At 44.8% G+C, this 20,039-nt stretch overlaps 1 protein-coding gene and 1 pseudogene across 1 annotated transcript; one reads left to right on the forward strand and one right to left on the reverse strand.

Moving 5' to 3' along the window:
- Positions 1–1,082: 1,082 nt before the first annotated feature.
- On the reverse strand, positions 1,083–5,392 carry PCSK1N (proprotein convertase subtilisin/kexin type 1 inhibitor). Its single transcript, XM_068961882.1, has 3 exons — positions 5,279–5,392; positions 1,588–2,060; positions 1,083–1,275 (listed from the first exon to the last, which is right to left on the reverse strand). The coding sequence occupies exons 1-3, from the start codon at positions 5,390–5,392 to the stop codon at positions 1,083–1,085; spliced, it is 780 nt and encodes a 259-aa protein (XP_068817983.1).
- Positions 5,393–6,834: 1,442 nt separating this feature from the next.
- LOC138071509 (ragulator complex protein LAMTOR5 pseudogene) lies at positions 6,835–7,110 on the forward strand (annotated as a pseudogene).
- The last annotated feature ends 12,929 nt before the right edge of the window (positions 7,111–20,039 follow it).

The raw sequence follows: 20,039 nt of genomic DNA on the forward strand, positions 1-20,039 counted from the left end.
AATTAAATAAATGGTGTTCTTAGGTTTCAAAACTGCCTCCATGCCAAGTGTTATGTGGGTGGGAATGAGACTGAGTGGGGAGAATGTTACTGAGTTGTGAAAATTCTTCCATTCAAGAAATGTGGGGGAAAACCCCTATGTGCCAGGCCCTGCTTTGGATACAGAAGTTGTAGAGCCAAGACACTGAAAATCCCTGCCCTTGTAGATAGGACATGAGGCTATGTAGTAAAGGCAGGTGGAGGAATAGAGTGACGTGGAGGTCAAGGAAAGCCTTAGTGGGTGATATTTGAGCAAAATCTTGTGGAAAACTAGGGGCAGAGGGAATAGCCAGTGCACACCAGTTACTGCCACACTGACTCCCAATATCTTTAGGGCTGGGATAACAGTACAATAAGAGTGGCCTCTATACTATTAATATCTAATTAGATATTTAAACATTACATATCAAGCTAACAAAATTCATCCTATCCTACCTTGATGAATACATTTTCTCAATAATCTGAAGGCCCAGAAAGTTCCATGCCAGAAGGTGACAGCATTGGGAGGGCTGACCCCTGGCCAGCAGCCCACTCCCTTTCTCTTCCCTCAGGTAGCCCCTCCCTATGTCAGGGAGTTCATGTGTGCAAGTGGACATCCCAGCACCATCCAAGCTCTATTCACCTGCCTCACAAACAGCTTGGTCCTTGGGATGGACTCCAAGAAGGTGCTGCTGAAAGTGGCCCTCAAAGACTTCTGGCGCCCCTATTCCCAACCGAGGCCTAGAAATGGGGCACAAAATCTGGTAGGCACTGCCATTGCCCACATGGAGATCTCCCCAGGGAGGAGAGGCAGAGACTACAGGGAGGGGGTTGTCTTAAAAGTGCTGGACCGAGGGCTGGGGCTCCTCTTCCTTTGTCTAAGAAGGGCCATCACAACTTAGTCCACTAGCCCCCTAGAGAGTCACTCACACAAGTACATAGCTGCTTCAGACTGTATTTATTGTGGGGTTGGGTGGGGATCCTGGGGTTCGAGGGCAGCAACTGTGGCTGGCGGGAGATGGCAGGGTGTCCTGGACAGGAGGGTGCACGGGATCCAGGCGGTGCTCAGGGCAGGAGGCGGCGCGCGGGCGCTTGGGGTGCAGGGGTCTCCAGACGCTTCACACGCAGCAGGGCCCCCAGCACGCCCTCAGGGGGTAGCTCAGGGCCCATATCCTGGTCAGCGGCACGGCGGAGGCGACGCGGGGCAGCGACGGCTTCGGTGTCGGCGATTCCCGTTAGGATCCGCCCCAACAAATACCTGCAGTGAGGAGGTGTCCGTGAGTCAACGCCTCGGCCCTAGGACCTGGAGGGCGCCCGTACCTCTAACCTCTCTGGGACCTGGCAGCCTCCTCCCACTCAGGCGTCCCACTGCTTTCTGGAGACAGGTGTCCTCGCCTCCCACTCCAGTCATTCGGATGAAGGGAGCCAGCCAGGCACCTCTGCCCCCGCCTAGGGTCCCAGGACCTAGGTGTTCGCACCTCCACCCTGTAAAGAAGGCCCTCCGCCGCTCCTCGCCCTCTTCCTCCCAGGATGATGGCGCCCGCCCCCCGACCGCCCTTCGTGGAGGTACCTCAGCAGCTCAGGGTCCAGGTCTGGCGTCTCGTCGCCGGCGTCCTCGCTATCGGGGCCCGTGGGGCCATCGTCGTAGACTGGGGGCCGGAGTCTGAGCGCCGCGGCGGGGGCAGGCGGGGGGACAAGCTGGGCTGCCAGGGCCGCCGGGTCCAGGCGGGCGCGGAGCAGGGCGCGGGCGAGCTGCGCGGCCGGCGCGTCGGGGTCGTTCTCCAGGCCCAGGGCCGGGTCACTGGTGCGGGGTGCGCCCCAGATGCGCCGGAGCTGCGCCAGGACGCGCGCCTGCTGATCCTCGGCCTCCTGCGCCTCAGCCCGCGCCCGCTCCTGCCGTTCGGCCTCCAGCAGGTGCGCCAGCGCCCGCGCCAGCTCCTGCACAGCCCCCGCAGCCTCTCCCCTCGGCGCCGCCCGCCGGAAGCGGCGATGACCGCTGGCCTCAGCCAAGGGCGGCGAGGCTGCGCCCAGGCTGCGGGGCTCCTGCGGGAAGACAGGTTGGAGGGGGGAGGTCTTCAGCGTTCGCCCGGCCAGAGACTCCCAACCCGCAGGACTCCGCGGACCTCAAATATCCCTAGATGCCACCAAAGGTGCTGTGGGCCCTCGAATATGAGTAGACACCCCTAAGGCCAATGGAAACCCACAAATATCTCTGGTCACACTTAGGGCCACCAAAGACCCCTAGATTCAACCCCAACCCCCCGCACCGCGAACGATTTCCTAGTGACTCAGACTTTGCCCCCCGGGGCTGCTGAAGACGAGGTTTCTTTATAGGAATAGAGATGGTAGATATGACAGCAATGGATTTTTCTATATTAATGTTGTGGACAACAGGAACTTCTATTTGCATTTTACAGATTCCTACTGTCCATCTGTTTTACCCAAAAGGTAGCAGACTGTTCTATGCCTTGTTTTTTGGAATCTATGTCTAGATCCTACCCTAAAAGCATCCTTTCTCTCTTCGATCCTTCCTTTCTTCTGCTTTGAATCCTTCTCCTATGGATGTACACAATAGTTTATTTAACCAGTCCAACTGATGAACATTGAGGATGTTTCCAATCTTTTTCTATTCTTATAAATAATGTTGGAATGAAAAACTGTGTTCATGTATCATTTATATATCTTTTGTATACATATATCGTTTGTATATACAAGTCTATCTGTAAAATAAATTACCCAATGCCTAATGTTCAGTTCAGGCAGCTTTGAAGCAATTTCAGTAAGTTTAAAGAAATAAAAGATATCAAAAGTATGAGAAAGGAACAAAAGACCATTAAATGGCCATAAAGGTTTGAAAAAGAGACATACAGAACATTTAGAAAAATAAATGACATTAAAAATTGAATGGGCAAGTTAAACCACATATTCAGTACAGTGGAAGAAATAGGATTGAACAGAGCTTGGAAACTGATTCATACATACTGACAGTTGCTACGACAGAGGAGACCCTGCAGAGCTGTGAGGGACGGGAACAACTTCAGTAAATTGTGCAGGAAAAACAAGTAATCCAAATTTGGGAACAATGGAAAGGGAAAAACTTAATTTGACTACATTCAAGCTAAGAATTTATTTTTATCCCAAGACACCATAAAAAGAATGAAAAGTAAAATCAGAGTAGGAGAATATGCTTGTAACACAATCAATAAAGGAACAGTGTCCAATATACCAAAAATTCCTAAAAAGCTGTAAGAGAAAAGCAATATAAAAATGGGCAAAACTGATGACCAAGTATTTCACAAAAAAAAGGAACCAAATACAGTTACTAAGCAAATGAAAACTAGTGAACCTCATTAGTAATCAGGAAAATGCAAATTAAAACACCAGTGAGATACACTATGCAGGGGGAGTGCAAAAGACTGCCAAAATTAAAGTCTGACTATGTCGAATGTTGATGTCGACGTAGAAAAAATGGAAGCTTTTATATATTGCTGCTGGGAACTCAACTGTCAAAATAACGTTGAGGAACAATTTGGCAACGTCTTGAAAGATGCACATATCATATGCCCCACTCCTGGGGTGTTACACCCAAGAGTAGCTTTTGTGCATATACTACTGGACAAGGGTTCATGAAAAATTACAGCAGCACTGTTCACAACAGCATAAAAGTGAAGGGAGGAAAAAAGAAACGCCTAGAAACAACCCAAATGTTGTTGCTGGCATATTGAAAATGCATCTATAAATCATGATACACTCATGATATACTCATAGTGTAAAATATTATTCAGTAATAAAAATAAATTAATTATAGCCACATACTTCAATGTGGATGAATCTCACAACCAATGTGTTAAAAAAATAAAGTTCCAGAATTCCACTGCAGACTACCTGTTACAACCAGACACCCTGATGACTTCCTAGTGACCCCTAGTGACTACCAGGAGTCAGACACCCAGTATGATTCCATCTCTGTGAGGAAAAATTAAACAAGATATTGTTTAGAGATACAGACATAGATGATAAGCTACAAACAAAAGGGATCAATTAACAGAAAATACAGGATAATGATTATGGAAGAGAGAGACTGCTGTGGCGAGAGGCACCCAGGGGCTTCTAACTATTGGTCATGTTTGATTTAAGCTGAGTAATGGGCACACAAAGGGATTATTTTATCATTATTTCTTACACTGTATATATACATATGTTTAGATATATTCTCATATATAAAGAATACTTTTAAAAAACCATCCTTGATGCAGACAGCCTTGAACTCTACATTAGAGAAGGATTTGCTCCAAGTGCCCTTGATGGCCACCACCCCTGAGACCCTCCAGGGAATCACACGTCAATCGTGGCCTCACCCACACTACTTGGAGTGACAAGCCTTGAGATGTCAAATATGCAACCCAACACTGCCCATCCACACTCGGGGGACTGCACACATTCACACTAACCAATGCTATGCAGTTACAATCGCCAAGGCATCTAGATGCAAGAACACGCACCACCCTTAAAGACATAATGCTGCACAGAGAGCGACATCATGGCTCCTCTCTCCACAATGACACAGCTCCACAAAGAAACAGTCTCATCAACACATATACAAAATCCCAGTCTCTCAGTTCAACAGAACTGAAATGGGGTGTGCACCTAGGGGATGCAAAGACCACTCCCTCCCAAACAAAAAGACAATCACACAGACACACACCCAAACACACAGACACACCCATAAGTCACACCATCACCACAGGAATCACAAACACACCGGTGTCACACTGAGAAAACTCACACACAGAAGCATCACACACAATGCACACCTGGACCCACAATGGCACCTTTGTATGGACGCTCGTAAGCGCTTACATCAAAAGAAACACACAGAGACAGCACACACTCATATCCCTGTCATCACATCTTGAGGACACAGACCGAGGCCCGCATCCCCCGCCTTACTGTGTGCTACGTCTGTGGACAGCGCCATAGGCTGCGGGCGGGGCGAGGCCGGGCCCAGCGCCTAGTGCGGAGGGATGCGCAGGGCGCGGCGGCCAGACGACCCCCAGACACTGCCACCCGCACACCCAAGAGACAGAGGCTGGCATGGGCTGGGCGCAGGCTGGAGGCTGGACCCCAGGCCCCCATGGCCGATCTCTCCACAGGTCCTGAGAACTGGGGCCAGCGAGGATAAGGGGCAGGCGACCAGGCACCGACACTCACCTGTAGCATCCTCCCTCCCACCCCCACCCAGCGCCCGACCCGGGTCGCACCTTTACCGGCCTTGCGCAAAGAGTGCGGGGTGGCCCAAGTAAGCCCAAGAGCAGCAGCACCAAAAGGCCGACGCCCCCGGCCCGCGGCCCGTGGAGCAGTGGCGACCCCGCCATGCTGCCCCAGCGAGCCGGGCTCCGGACGGGCGGACTGACTGGCAAGTGCGCAGCGCCTGAGCTACCCAGCACCGCTGCGGTGCTTTGCGGCTGCGCACGCTGAGGAATCTTGCCTTTCCCTGCCCACCCCATCCCGTCACTCTACGCAGGCGCAGCCTTTAGCTCCTTCAGCCTCTGCATCCTGCCCGTTGCCAAGGAGATGCCCGAGGGGCAAGGTGATGAGTTGGAGCCTTTGATGGCGGTTGCCATGGCAGTCGGAGGCCAGTAGCCAGAGCAACAGAACTTGCTGTCGCCTCAGCAGACAGGCAGGAAAAATGACTCAGTGAAGTGGAATGGGGGTCTGGTCGCCCCTGCCGCCCCACTTCTTGGGAAAGAGATATACAATTTTGTTCATTGGATAAACAGTTACGGATGGCCTACGGACCATGGCCTTTACAGAGTGATGAGTTCAATTAGTTCACCATTCCAAGGTGCTGTCCCTTACCTGCATAAAGCAGTTACTAGTAACTGCCTCCCAGAGTGATTTTGAAGGTTTAATAAGAATGGTATTTAGAGGCCTTCCCTGGTGGTCTTGTGGTTGAGACTTCACCTTCCAATGCAGGGAGCCATGGATTCAATCCCTCATCAGGAAGCTAAGATCCTACATGCCTCCTAGCGGAAAACCAAAACATAAAACAAAGCAATGTCATAACAAATTCAAATTTTTAAAAAAAACTTTTAAAAAATGGCATTTAGAAGGAGCTCAATAAAAGCTCCTTTCTATCCTTTCCTTGTCTCTTTCCCAGTATCTTCATCTCTCCATTGCTCTGTTTCTCTTTCTGACCTTATATGCCCATAGGTCTCTCTGTCTTCCCCTCCCATCTATCTCTTCCTGCCTCTGATTCTTTCTCTCACTTCATCTCTGCAATCTTCCTCCTGTGTCTGTCTTTATTTTGTTGTCTCTATCTACTTGTCTTCCATAGATACGCAGATTGATTTTACTCATAAATTCCAAAAGGATTTTAAGCCATGTAAAATGATACAGCAAACAAAACAAAACTTTGGTAAAATTTCTGTATCTATCGGGGGGAAAATGACAGGAAGGGCATATCAGTGGTTATTGTGGGTGCAGGGGGAGACGACAGATGCTTTGTCACATTCTCCTTTACATTTTTCTCTGTTATCTGAAAAAAAGGTTTCAATGAATATGTATCATTATTATAACCAGATTTTTAAAAGGTATTTTCATTTGGGTTGGAATTTTAAAAGTATGGTAACATGACATAAATCAAAAGTGAATAAAAGAAAGATCTATTTGTGTTGCTGTGAGTATATCTAATCCATTCTAACTGCTTCTATTGTGCATGCTCAGTCGGGTCCAACTCTTGCTCGGTGAGAATAATGGAGTGGAGACCAAGGAGCACCTCACACCCATGGCAAAGAAGGAGGTGACACGCGGCGGGATGGAGGCTACCTTAGAGCAGCACTTGGAGGACACAATGAAGAACCCATCCATTTTCGGAGTCCTGGGCACAGATTCACAGGGACTCAATCTAGCTTGCTGCGGAACCCTATCAGATGAGCATGCTCGGGTGATATCTGTTCTAGCCCAGCAAGCAGCTAAGCTAACCTCGGACCCCACTGATATTCTTGTGGTGTATCTAGAATCAAATAATGTGAACATTATGATCCAGAAACACAATGGCATTACAGTGGCAGTTCATAAAATGGCCTCCTGACAACCTGTATCAGTTCTCCAGCAGCCTGTCACAGGGACTCGGTCGTACCTTATGTTAATTATCTTATAGAACTATTAGACCATTCATGTAACACGTATCGAGCACTTTTCTATTAATTTTAGAGTAGGCTGCATTTTGACACTCTGTAGATTGACATATCAAAATATCAGTTAAGGAAAGTATCATGTTTTGAAGCAGCATATTTAGGTCACCTTGTATATAGAATTTTGTTAAGTTTAATAAACCTGGTTGGAGGAAAAAGGAGAATACTGGAGTGGGTTGCCAGGGGATCTTCCTGACCCAGGGATCGAGCCTGCATCTCCTGTGGCTCCTGCATTGGCAGGCGGCTTCTTTACCACTTGAGCCACCTGGGAAGACCCCAAATCCTTATACACATCCCCTTATGAACCTGAAGATTATATGCTCAGGATAATGTAATGGACACACAATTAAGATGGCTCCCATGATCCTTGTCTCCTTGTATTATCATCCTCGGATAATCCCTTCCCTTTGAGTTTGTGTGTGTCCAAAGGTGATCAAATGTATGTGATTACATGTAGATAATCATGTTAAAAATGAGGTGGAAATGATCAACTTGTGAGGCAACTCCCACTCCCTTGCTGGCTTTCATGAAACAGTTGACCACTTTGGGGAACCTCACATGGCAAGGAATAGAGGGTGGCCTTTAGGAGCTAAGAGTGACCCCAGCTGACAGCCAGCAAGAAATTGAAGCCTTCTGTCCTATTACTGCAAGGAACTGAATTCTGCCAACAACCTGAGTGAGCTTGAAAACAGATCCTTCCCCAGACAAGCATCAGATGAGACTGTAGCCCTGGTCAACACCTTCATTTCAACTTTGTGAGACCCTAAGCAAAGAACCCAGTTAAACCATACCCTGACTCCTGACCCACAGATACTGTTAGTTAATGTTTTAAGCTGAGAAGTTTGTGGTAATATTGTTACACAAAAGATAATCTGAATAAAAGAAGACATGTTTCATTCTCTTGGGTGAGACTATTTCATATTATAACTATTTCAGTTACATCCAAATTACTATATAATTTCTATATAATCTTAATTTAAATCCCAGCTGAACATTTTAAGGAAAATCAGTAAATCTTATTCAATAAAGTATATAAAGAGTCCACACAAAACTTTTACATGAATGTTCAAAGCAGCATTTTTCATAATAGCCCCCAAATAAAAACAACTGAAATATCTACCAACTGATGCCTGGATAGACAAAATGAGGTATAAAATGGAATATTACTCATCCATAAAAAGAAACAAAGTACTGATACATGTTGCAATGTGGATGAAACCTGAAAATATGCAGAGTGAAAAGGAGCCAGACACAAAAAGTCACATAATTTGTGATTCCATTTATGTGAAATGCTCAGAATAAGCAAATTCATAGAGATAGTTGATTAGTAGTTGCCAGGGGCTGAGGGGAGAAGAGAAGGGAACAGGGGTGGCTGCAAATAAGTACAGGGTTTCTTTTTGAGGTGATGAAAATGTTTTGGTGTTAGATAACAGTGATGGGTGACCAACTTAGTGAATATAGTAAAAACCATTGAATTGTACACTTTAAAATGATGAATCTTGTGTATGTGGATTATACCTCAATAAATAAATATCTATAAAAAAGAATAAAGATTTGTGAAGTGCTAAATCATTTCTGAAAAAGATAAAAAAGTAGACTTGACTTACCAGGTATTAGAATGTGTTCTAAGGCCAGAAAGGTAAGATGGTGTATGGAAAACTGAAAGAAAATAAGCTGGACTCCTACCTCACACCATATACAAACAATAGCTCCAGACAGGTTAAAGATTTTCATGTAAAAGAAAACACTATAGGTTATTAGAAAAATATACCATGTGACCTAGGGATGGGGAGGGACTTCCTGAACAAAACTTCAAAAGCACAAACCACACGGAAGAATGTTAATGACAATGTACATATCAAAATTTACAGTTTCTGTTTAATAAAAGACCCTATACACAAAGTTAACAGATGAAACAGCAAATATCTATTTGCTATAGCTGAAATCACCAGAGATTAAACATCCAGAATATAAAAGTGACTTTGAGAAATAGCAAGAAAGAAACAAGAGCCTCAAAGAAAAATGGGCAAAGGATAGGAATAGACAGCTCACACAAGAGGAAACCCATGAGGTTATCAAGCATGTGAAGACATGCTCAATTTTACTAATCATTAGAGAAGTGCATTTTTTTAATTGAACAAATTTTTCCATTTTTAATAGAAAAAAAGTTAGGTGATATGACTTCTACACCTTAGACTTGTTCCTGAAAGGTAGGGTCCAGCTGCTCACTGCTCAAAAGCCAATAAAATGAAATATTACTTTATATCCATCATACTGGAAAAAATTAGAAAACTGAATCACATGAAATTTGGCAGTCTTATGGAGATACAGGGACCTTTGTGTATTGTTGGTGAGAGTCTGGGCTTGAGCAGCCATTTTGGGCAATTGTCTGGCAGTACTCAACCAAATTTAGCTTGTACACCAGAGTTGTCAAGTACCCAGTGTAAGAGGGTCTACCACCCATAGTGGGGGAGGGGGCTGGGAAAATTCGCCCTGAGAAAGCGTATCTATGCTGAGATCTAAAGGTCCAGGAGGAGTTACCCAAGGAGATGGGTATAGGGGGAAAGCATTTCAGGCAAAGGAATTGCACAAGAGAAAGATCTAAGCTGAGAAGCAGCGTGGCATGTTGAAGGAAGTGAAGTAAGGCTGGTGAGCCTGAAGCACAGAAGGACATGTTCCAAATCACTGTATTTTGAAGCTTTCTGGGAGAGTGTGGCAAAATGGTCTAATGAGCAGACACATCTACCTCCCTTCCTTCCCCCAAATTCCCCCAAAGCAACCCTCCAAAATACCTTGAGTGGTGCTTTTCAAGGGAGCCATCAAAGGACCAATTATTCTGAGGCATTCTTTAGGAGACAGATTGCAGATGGAGTCAAGCCATGCAGGGTGGCGGGGTGGGATGGGGGGAGAGCTAATAATCAACCCCCAATTACAACGGATGGAGATAGACTTTTGCAGAAGTAAAAACACAAAAATAAGTCCATTGACTCTCTACGGTTGTCATTGCTGCTTTTTGCTAGGATTTTCTTTTTTTTCTCCCTTTCAGGAGCATGGAAGGTGGGATGATTGTACTTCCTCACGACTGAGTGGAAACAGCCTGTGTGGCCTCAGGCTGGAGCACTTGATTGCCAGTATGAGCTCCTCCAGAGCTCTGTCATTCTAATTCTTTTTATTTTATTTATTTTAAAAAATGTATTTGGCTGCATCCGGTCTCAGTTGTTGGCACGTGGGCTCTCTAATTGTGGTGCAGGGTCTTACTGGCCTTAAAGCATGTGGAATCTTAGTTCCCTGACCAGGGGATGGAACCCGCGTCCCCAGCACTGCAAGGTGGACTCTCAACCACTGGACCACCAGGGAAGTCCCAGTCTGATTCTTTAAAAATAGCCTGTAATTACTGTTACTCCCAAATTCACATCTCTAGCCCAGGCCTCTTGGGATTCAAACTCCAACTGCCTCCTCAACACTTCTACTTGGGTAGAAATAAGCATTTCAATGTTAACTTCCCCAAACTCCAACTGTTGATTTACTGTCTAATTCTTCAAGAGATGGGAATACCAGACCACCTGACCTGCCTCTTGAGAAATCTGTATGCAGGCCAGGAAGCAACAGTTAGAACTGGACATGGAACAACAGACTGGTTCCAAATAGGAAAAGGAGTACATCAAGGCTGTATATTGTCACCCTGCTTATTTAACTTCTATGCAGAGTACATCATGAGAAACGCTGGGCTGGAAGAAGCCCAAGCTGGAATCAAGATTGCTGGGAGAAATATCAATAACCTCAGATATGCAGATGACACCACCCTTATGGCAGAGAGTGAAGAGGAACTAAAAAGCCTCTTGATGAAAGTGAAAGAGGAGAGTGAAAATGTTGGCTTAAAGCTCAACATTCAGCAAATGAAGATCATGGCATCTGGTCCCATCACTTGAGGGGCTCCAAAATCACTACAGATGGTGACTGCAGCCATGAAATTAAAAGACGCTTACTCCTTGGAAGAAAAGTTACAACCAACCTAGATAGCATATTCAAAAGCAGAGACATTACTTTGCCTACTAAGTTCTGTCTAGTCAAGGCTATGGTTTTTCCAGTGGTCATGTATGGATATGAGAGTTGGACTGTGAAGAAAGCTGAGCGCTGAAGAATTGATGCTTTTGAACTGTGGTGTTGGAGAAGACTCTTGAGAGTCCCTTGGACTGCAAGGAGATCCAACCAATCCATTCTGAAGGAGATCAGCCCTGGGATTTCTTTGGAAAGAATGATGCTAAAGCTGAAACTCCAGTACTTTGGCTACCTCATGCGAAGAGTTGACTCATTGGAAAAGACTCTGATGCTGGGAGGGATTGGGGGCAGGAGGAGAAGGGGATGACAGAGGATGAGATGGCTGAATGTCATCACCGACTCGATGGACGTGAGTTTGAGTGAACTCCAGGAGATGGTGATGGACAAGGAGGCCTGGCGTGCTGCGATTCATGGGGTTGCAGAGAGTCGGACACGACTGAGCGACTGAACTGAACTGAACTGAAGGCCTGCTCTTCCACTGCAAAGACAAAAACAAAACAAAAACTCTATTCTTCTCTCAGTCTCCCCCATCTCCATAAGTGGTCCATCATTCACCCAGCTTCTCAGATCAAAAACCATAAAGCATCCTTTTTTAAAAAAAAAAAAAAATTGTAGTATAGTTGATTTACAATGTTTTTTTAGTTTCAGATGTACAAGAAAGTGAATGTATATGTCTATTTTCTTTCAGATTCTTTTTCCATATAGGTTATTACAGAATACTGAATAGAGTTCCCTGTGCTATGCAGAAGGTCCTTGTTAGTTGTCTATTTTATATATAGTAACGTGTGTATGTAGAGCTTCCCCAGTGGTTCAGCAAAAAATAACCCATCAGCCAATGCAGGAGACACAGGTTTGATCCCTGGGTCAGGAAGATCCTCTAGAGGAGCAATCCACTCCAGTATTCTTGCCTGGAGAATGCCATGGACAGAGGAGCCTGGTGGACTACAGTCCATAGGGTCCCAAAGAGCTGGACACAACTTAACGACTGAAAACATACATACAATTTGTGTATGTTAATCCCAATCTCCTAATTTACCACCTTCCCCCACATATCCCCTTTGGTAATTATACATTTGATTTTGAGATCTGATCTAAGCTTGTTTCTGTTTTGCAAAAAATTCATTTGTATCATTTTCTATTAGATTCCATATATAAGCGATGTTATATGATATTTGTCTTTCTCTGACTTACTTCATTTAGTATGATAATCTCTAGGTAAATCCGTGTTGTGGCAAATGGCATTATTTCATTCTTTTAAAAATCATAAAACATCCTTGATGCCTCTCTTTTTCTCACCTCCACATCCAGTCTCTGAGGAAATCCTTTAAAATAGATCCATAATCCAACCCCTTGTCTTTGCCTCCACTGCCAGCACTACCGTGTGTCATTTGGACCCTTGCAGTAGCCACCTCACCGGTCTCCCTGCTTCTTTCCTGGGCCCCTGATAGTTTCTTTTCTTCACAGCAGCCAGAGGGACCCTATTCTAATTAATGTTCCTATGTACTCAGCATTCCCTCCCAGATCCCATCTGAATAAAAGCTAAAGTCCATGTACCCACATAAAGCCTATGGTCCATGAGGTCCTGTGAGATCTTGCCCATGTTACCTCTCTGACCTCCCATCCTACCACTGCCCCCCTCATTTTCTCTGTACCTGCACTGGTCTCCTTTCTGTTCTTCATACATGCCGAGCATGTTCCCAACCTCAGTGTCTTTGCATTTGCTGTTCATTTTGCATGTGGCTTGTTCCTTTGTTTCATCCTGGTCTGTTTAAGTATCACCCCTTCACAGAGCCCTTCCTTGATCTTTCTACCTCAAATTCTCTGTGTCTAGGTCTGCTTTATTTTCCACTGTAGCACTTATCAATTTCTTTCATCATATTTCCTCTATAATGCTTTATATACTTTCTCCCCAATTACAGTGTAAGTTTCACAGGGACAGTCTTCAATCTCTTCACCACTGCATCCCCAAACCTAGAGTATAATAGGAGTTCGATAAGTATGTATAAAGCATTGAGTTAATTAATTTAAGAATAGCCAATGGGACAAAACAGAAAGACTAAGAACAAATGGAATAGGGGAAAAAATGTGAGGAAACAAAAGTAATCAAAGGAATATGGAAACTTCTTATATATTCCTAATACTACACTTAAAAATAAGAACAGGTCTAGGACTTCCCTGGCTGTCCAGTGGTTAAGATTCACCCTTCCAATGTACTGGGGTTTGGGTTTGATCCCTTGTAGGGGAACAAAGATCCTGCATGTGAAAGTGAAAGTGACAGTCACTGAGTCATGTCTGACTCTTTGCGAGAGACCAGAATTCTCCAGACCAGAATATTGGAGTGGGTAGCCTTTTCCCTTTTCCAGGGGATCTTCCCAACCCAGGGATCGAACCCAGGTTTCCCACATTGCAGGCATATTTTTTACCAGCTGAGCCACAAGGGAAGCCCAAGATCCTGCATCAGTTCAGTTCAGTTCAGTCGCTCAGTCGTGTCCGACTCTTTGCGACCCCATGAATCGCAGCATGCCAGGCCTCCTTGTCCATCACCAACTCCCGGAGTTCACTCAGACTCACGTTCATCAAGTCCGTGATGCCATCCAGCCATTTCATCCTCGGTCGTCCCCTTCTCCTCCTGCCCCCAATCCCTCCCAGCATCAGAGTCTTTTCCAATGAGTCAACTCTTTGCATGAGGTGGCCAAAGTACTGGAGTTTCAGCTTTAGCATCATTCCTTCCAAAGAAATCCCAGGGCTGATCTCCTTCACAATGGGCTGGTTGGATCTCCTTGCAGTCCAAGGGACTCTCAAGAGTCTTCTCCAACACCACAGTTCAAAAGCATCAATTCTTCGGCACTCAGCCTTCTTCACAGTCCAACTCTCACATTCATACATGACTACTGGAAAAATCATAGCCTGGAAACCATAGCCTAAGCCTTTGCTTAGTCGGCAAAGTAATGTCTCTGCTTTTGAATATACTATCTAGGTTGCTCATAACTTTTCTTCCAAGGAGCAAGCGTCTTTTAATTTCATGGCTGCAATCACCATCTGTGTGATTTTGGAGCCCCCAAAAATAAAGTCTGACACTGTTTCCACTGTTTCCCCATCTATTTCCCATGAAGTGATGGGACCGGATGCCATGATCTTCGTTTTCTGAATGTTGAACTTTAAGCCAACTTTTTCACTCTCCTCTTTCACTTTCATCAAGAGGCTTTTTAGTTCCTCTTCACTCTCTGCCATAAGGGTGGTGTCATCTGCATATCTGAGGTTATTGATATTTCTCCCGGCAATCTTGATTCCAGCTTGGGCTTCTTCCAGCCCAGCGTTTCTCATGATGTACTCTGCATAGAAGTTAAATAAGCAGGGTGACAATATACAGCCTTGACGTACCCCTTTTCCTATTTGGAACCAGTCTGTTGTTCCACGTCCAGTTCTAACTATTGCTTCCTGGCCTGCATACAGATTTCTCAAGAGGCAGGTCAGGTGGTCTGGTATTCCCATCTCTTTCAGAATTTTCCACAGTTTATTGGGACCCACACAGTCAAAGGCTTTGGCATAGTCAATAAAGCAGAAACAGATGCTTTTCTGGAACTCTCTTGCTTTTTCGATGATCCAACGAATGTTGGCGATTTGATCTCTGGTTCCTCTGCCTTTTCTAAAACCAGCTTGAACATCAGGAAGTTCATGGTTCACGTATTGCTGAAGCCTGGCTTGGAGAATTTTGAGCATTACTTTACTAGCGTGTGAGATGAGTGCAATTGTGCGGTAGTTTGAGCATTCTTTGGCATTGCCTTTCTTTGGGATTGGAATGAAAACTGACCTTTTCCAGTCCTGTGGCCACTGCTGAGTTTTCCAAATTTGTTGGCATATTGAATGCAGCACTTTCACAGCATCATATTTCAGGATTTGAAATAGCTCTACTGGAATTCCATCATCTCCACTCAGCTTTGACACCTGAGATCACCATAAGAGTGGAGGTTAGCAAAAATGCTTCATAATAGCCTTGACACTGGACCAACATTGATGGGGTAAACTTGAGGGTCTTGCTGAGATATTTCCCTTGAACGTCACAGCTCTTAACAAGCATTAAGCTCTTAAAGACTGAAAATGTAAGGTGTGGATAGGAACTAACAGCTCGAGGCCCTTTTGCTGGCACTAGTGGTAAAGGACCCACCTGCCAATGCAAGAGATGTAAGACACAGGTTCAATCCCTGGATCAGGAAGATCCCCTGGAGGAGGGCATGGCAACCCACTCCAGTATTCTTGCCTTGAGAATGCCATGGAAAGAGGAGCCTGGCGGGCTACAGTCCGCAGGGTCGCAAAGAGTCAGACATGACTTAACTGACTTAGCACACATACAAAGGGCTATGAGCAAGATCTGGTTGTGGTTTATTTTCCAGGTAAACTGCACTTTTCCTACTGGCCAGAGACTTTTTGCTAAGGACAGGGAAATAGATTGCCTTTGTAATTCCCAACTCAACTTATCTCTTCAGTAGCAAGGACAGGCATTACACCTAAATAACATATTTTAAAACTCCATAAAGTTTTTTTAAAATATAACTTAATTGAAGTTTAGTTGCTTTATAATCTTGTGTTAGAAAAACTCTGTAAAGTTTTAATTTCCCTGGAAACTCTACAGCCATTATCACCTATAATCTTCAGAAAAAGTGGAGAGACCTAATGGAATTTGGAAAGTAAAATCGACAAACTTCTAACCCCAACCCTCAAACTTCCAGGGACTAAAGTATTACCATTAGCCTTAATGGCAATGAGCTCTAACCCCTCTGGGGACCACCTCTAGTTAGCTACTTCTGTGTTAATAACAGACTGCCCCACTCTGTTTTGTCATTTCGCCTCAAATCCTACCCTCTTACAGGCCAGTGTGACTCCATACTACTAAAGACTCATGTGATACCTCTAGATGTCTCCATAATAGGTTCAAGCTGCATTTTCAAAATATCCACCTCAACAAAGTCTGCATGATCAAAGGGAAACTTCCCTTGAGTCACAGTGGAAAAGACCTTATTAACAGGCTTCAAACTGAGGATTTTTAGGAATTCTTTGGAAACTGACAATTGCAGAGGTGGACAGCTTCTGCTGCACTTTACATAAATACTACAGGTCAATAGAACAATTTCTGATGAGGGTAAAAGAAAAAAGGCACTGGGATGTCTACAAGAGACCAGCTGGGCCATAGGATTTTTCCATGGCCCAGGCTGGGTCACCTAGGATACCATGTCCAGGGTCTATTACAAGGATGAATGATCATCTGTGGCGCTTTTGGCCGACGGAGCCTGTCCAGTCTTAAATGCCACTAAGCAGCCCTTGTCACATCACAAGAGTCAACACAAACATATTTAACACACATTCAAATCTTGTAACGACTTTTCTAACTCCCTTAACTGCGATGCCCCATAGTTCTCTGTGATGTGTATTCTCCCTCAGTGCAATGAGCTAATAAACCCAACTTTAACTATTGGTAAGTTCCTGATGGTCTTTGGTTGAAGCCCATTGATGTTATTAGAAAATTTAAGAGAATCATCTAAAAAACTTTACACCTAATAGGAGAAGTGAGCTAGTTGACCAGAAGCAAGACCTCCTATGAAATTAAATAGCCTTCCTTGACAGACACTTAAAATAATTTTTAAATTTTATTTATGTTTGGCTGTGCTCAGGCTTTCTCTAGTTGCGGGAAGCAGGGCTATTCTTTGTTGGAGTGCACCAGGTTCTCAATGTGGTGGCTTATCTCATTGCGGAGCACAGGCTATAGGTGCACAGGCTTCAGTAGTTGCAGCTTGCAGGCTCAGTAGTTCAGGCTCACGAGCTCTAGAGCACGGGCTCAGTAGTAGTTGTTCTGAGGCATGTGGAATCCTCCTGGACCAGGGATCCAAATTGTGTCTCCTCCATTGGCAGGTGGATTCTTATCCACTGTACCACCAGACAAATCCAAAGCTGCTATATCTTGTACATGTCTTTGGCTAACATTTGTGCACATTTCTGTTAGGTGTACACGTAGAAATGGTAGCACAAGGTGATGGGTGTGCATACATGCAGCTCTAGTAGATACTGTCAAATAGATTTCCAAAATGATTGGTGTACCCATTACATTCCTATGAACTATGAATGAGACCCATTGTTTCCAGAAATCCTTAGCAACACTTAGTACTCTTGGATTTTAAGGGTGGTTTTTTTTTTTTTTTTGCCTGTTTGAGTGATGAAATATTATTTTGCTATTTTAAGACACAGCTCTCTGATTTATCATGAGCATATGCTCATATGTTATTGGCTACTTGGGTTTCCTCTTTTGTAAAATGTTTTTCCACATCCTTTGCTTGCTTGCTTTTCTATTTCTATTGGATTGTTTGTTAATCTTTTGTCAATTACTGTATTTTGAAGCTACCTTTTGGGGTAGTCATGTCTGTATGTTATTCTAGCAGGTGGGGCTCACAAAGCCATCCAGCTCCCATCAAGGCTGGAAAGAGCAATTAATATTTCCTATTGCCTGGGAGGGGGACACAGATTTATTCAGGAGATTTAGATCTGGTGGAGCCTGATAGCCACTTTGAGGGATAAGGCAAGAGCATCAGGCATGGCTCAACAGCTGAGGACCTCAGGATCTGGCGCATCTCAGAAGATGCCTATGTGAAGACTTCCTCTCCAAGGACAGCCCACTCTCCCCATGTACTCTCTAAGCGCCCAGAGGTTAAGACTACAACCTGGGAAATGAGGGGTGTGGGCTGAAATTACTAATAGGGTTTGGTGTGGCACATTAGAATGGAAATTTCCTTTTGTATTAGGAAACACAAAGTTTCCTTTTGTTTATTATATCACTGAAAAATTTAAAAACTCCTCCTCTTTGGCCCTATCCTTTGTATTTTGCAATAAAAATTTAGCTTCGTGGGCTTGTTTTTCCTTTCTTCATTTTTTTTTTTTTTGCCACACCTCACTGCATGAGGGATCTTAGTTCCCCAACCAGGAATATCGAACCTGTGCCCTCTGCCATGGAAGCACAGTCTTAAGCACTGGCCTGCCAGGGAAGTCTTGTTTTTTCTTTCTAATGCTCAGTGAGCAAACTCCCAGAGACCAGCCTGATAATTACCTTTATAAATAACTAAAGAAATCTAAAAAGGAATGGAGATCCTCTCCTGTCCTTTGGCTGTGAAGGAAGAGCTTCCATTCTGCATCATAAAAACAGTTCACACCATCTGATGGGGTGCTCAGTTGTGAAACTTTGTCTTGAATCCCCGTACCAAGGCACAGCCCTTTGAGAATGCCCAGGATTGTTGACAACTTAATCTCCATTGAGATAAGGCTGTCCTTGAAATTATTATTATAACAAAGGGTGTTCAGAAATTGTTGCTATGGCCTATGAAAACCTTCAAATGACACCAGTAATTATGCTGGATAAGGAGTTGTCCTGGAAATTGTGTTGCAAATGACCTCTCTGAAACGCTACACATTTTAAAGAAGACTATAAATCCCAGCGGTGGGAAGATCCGCTGGAGAAGGGAAACTCTAGTATTCTGCCTGGAAAACTCCATGGACTTTATAGTCCCTGGGGTCACAAACAGTTAGACACGACTGAGCGACTCTCACTTTCTTTCTGCTGCTTTCAGGCTGTATAAGCATGGCAAGTTGCTTTACTTTCTCTGTACTTTCAGTTTCCTCATATGCATAATGGAGGTAAGGAAAGGAAGGCTCCATTGTCACCAGCTAAGTGATCACTGGCACATCCTTCCTCCTCTACAGACTTGTAGGTAATCTGATGACACTACAGTTCACCTGGAAATGGGCCCCATTAGTCAGCTCCCTAAATTGGCCCTAAATGGGCTTCTTGAGATGGTCCCCAGGTTCCAACATCGGAGCACAGATCTCTGAAGGTGTATCCCTGGGGAAAGCAGCTCTTCCACCCACCTCTGGGCCCTGGGACCAGTGGGGGTAGAGCTCATAGGGCTGTCCTGCCCATCCAGGCCACATTTTCCAATGACCACTAAAAGAACAGAGGAAATGAGAATACTCAGACCAGGCAACTCCCAGACTCTGGGTAAGGGTGTACCCAATTCTCCTGTCTTCCTTTTCTCTCACTCTCTAGGCTCTCATTCCACTTCTCTGTCTTGTTCTTTCTCTGCCCCTCAGTTTCTCTCTTTTCTTTTCTGCTGTCTCTGTCTCTCCCAATCTCTGTCTCTATGTCCTCACTTTCACTTCCTCTTTTCCTTTTTTTTTTTTAAACATGTACTACTTTTTTTTCTCTCTTTCTTGGAATCTCCTCTGCATCTCCATCTCTCCTTCAATGGCTCTGTAAACTGGGCTTCGCTTTCGCTTGGTATCTATGCGCCTCTCCCTATCTTTTCTTCGCTGTCTATCTTTGATTTGCCCATCTCTCTTTCCCTAGCCTCTCAGGGTCTCTGCCTGAGGAAGTGGACACAGGGATTCCCCTACTCCACCGTCACGGCTGGACCCCATGGTTCTTCCCTGATTATGTCCGCATCTCTAACTCCATCCATCAAATATTTCCCTTTCCCACCACAAGCGGACAGAGGGATGGCAAACCCCAGGACTCAGGGAGGGTGAGAGCCACCAACCAGAGAAATCAAAGCAGAGAAATGAGGGTTGAGAGATGTATCAAGACAGATAGAGGCAGAAATGGGTCTCAGGCAGGGAGGAAGATAGGAAGGAAGAACCTGTGGGAGAGCCACTGTGATCCTTATTGGAAACAGATGGGATTAAATTAGAAATGAGAGAGAGGAAGAAAGAGGATGCAGTTAGGGCACCTCTC

This window comes from Capricornis sumatraensis, chromosome X (assembly GCF_032405125.1).
Source record: "Capricornis sumatraensis isolate serow.1 chromosome X, serow.2, whole genome shotgun sequence".
NCBI lineage: Eukaryota > Metazoa > Chordata > Mammalia > Artiodactyla > Bovidae > Capricornis > Capricornis sumatraensis.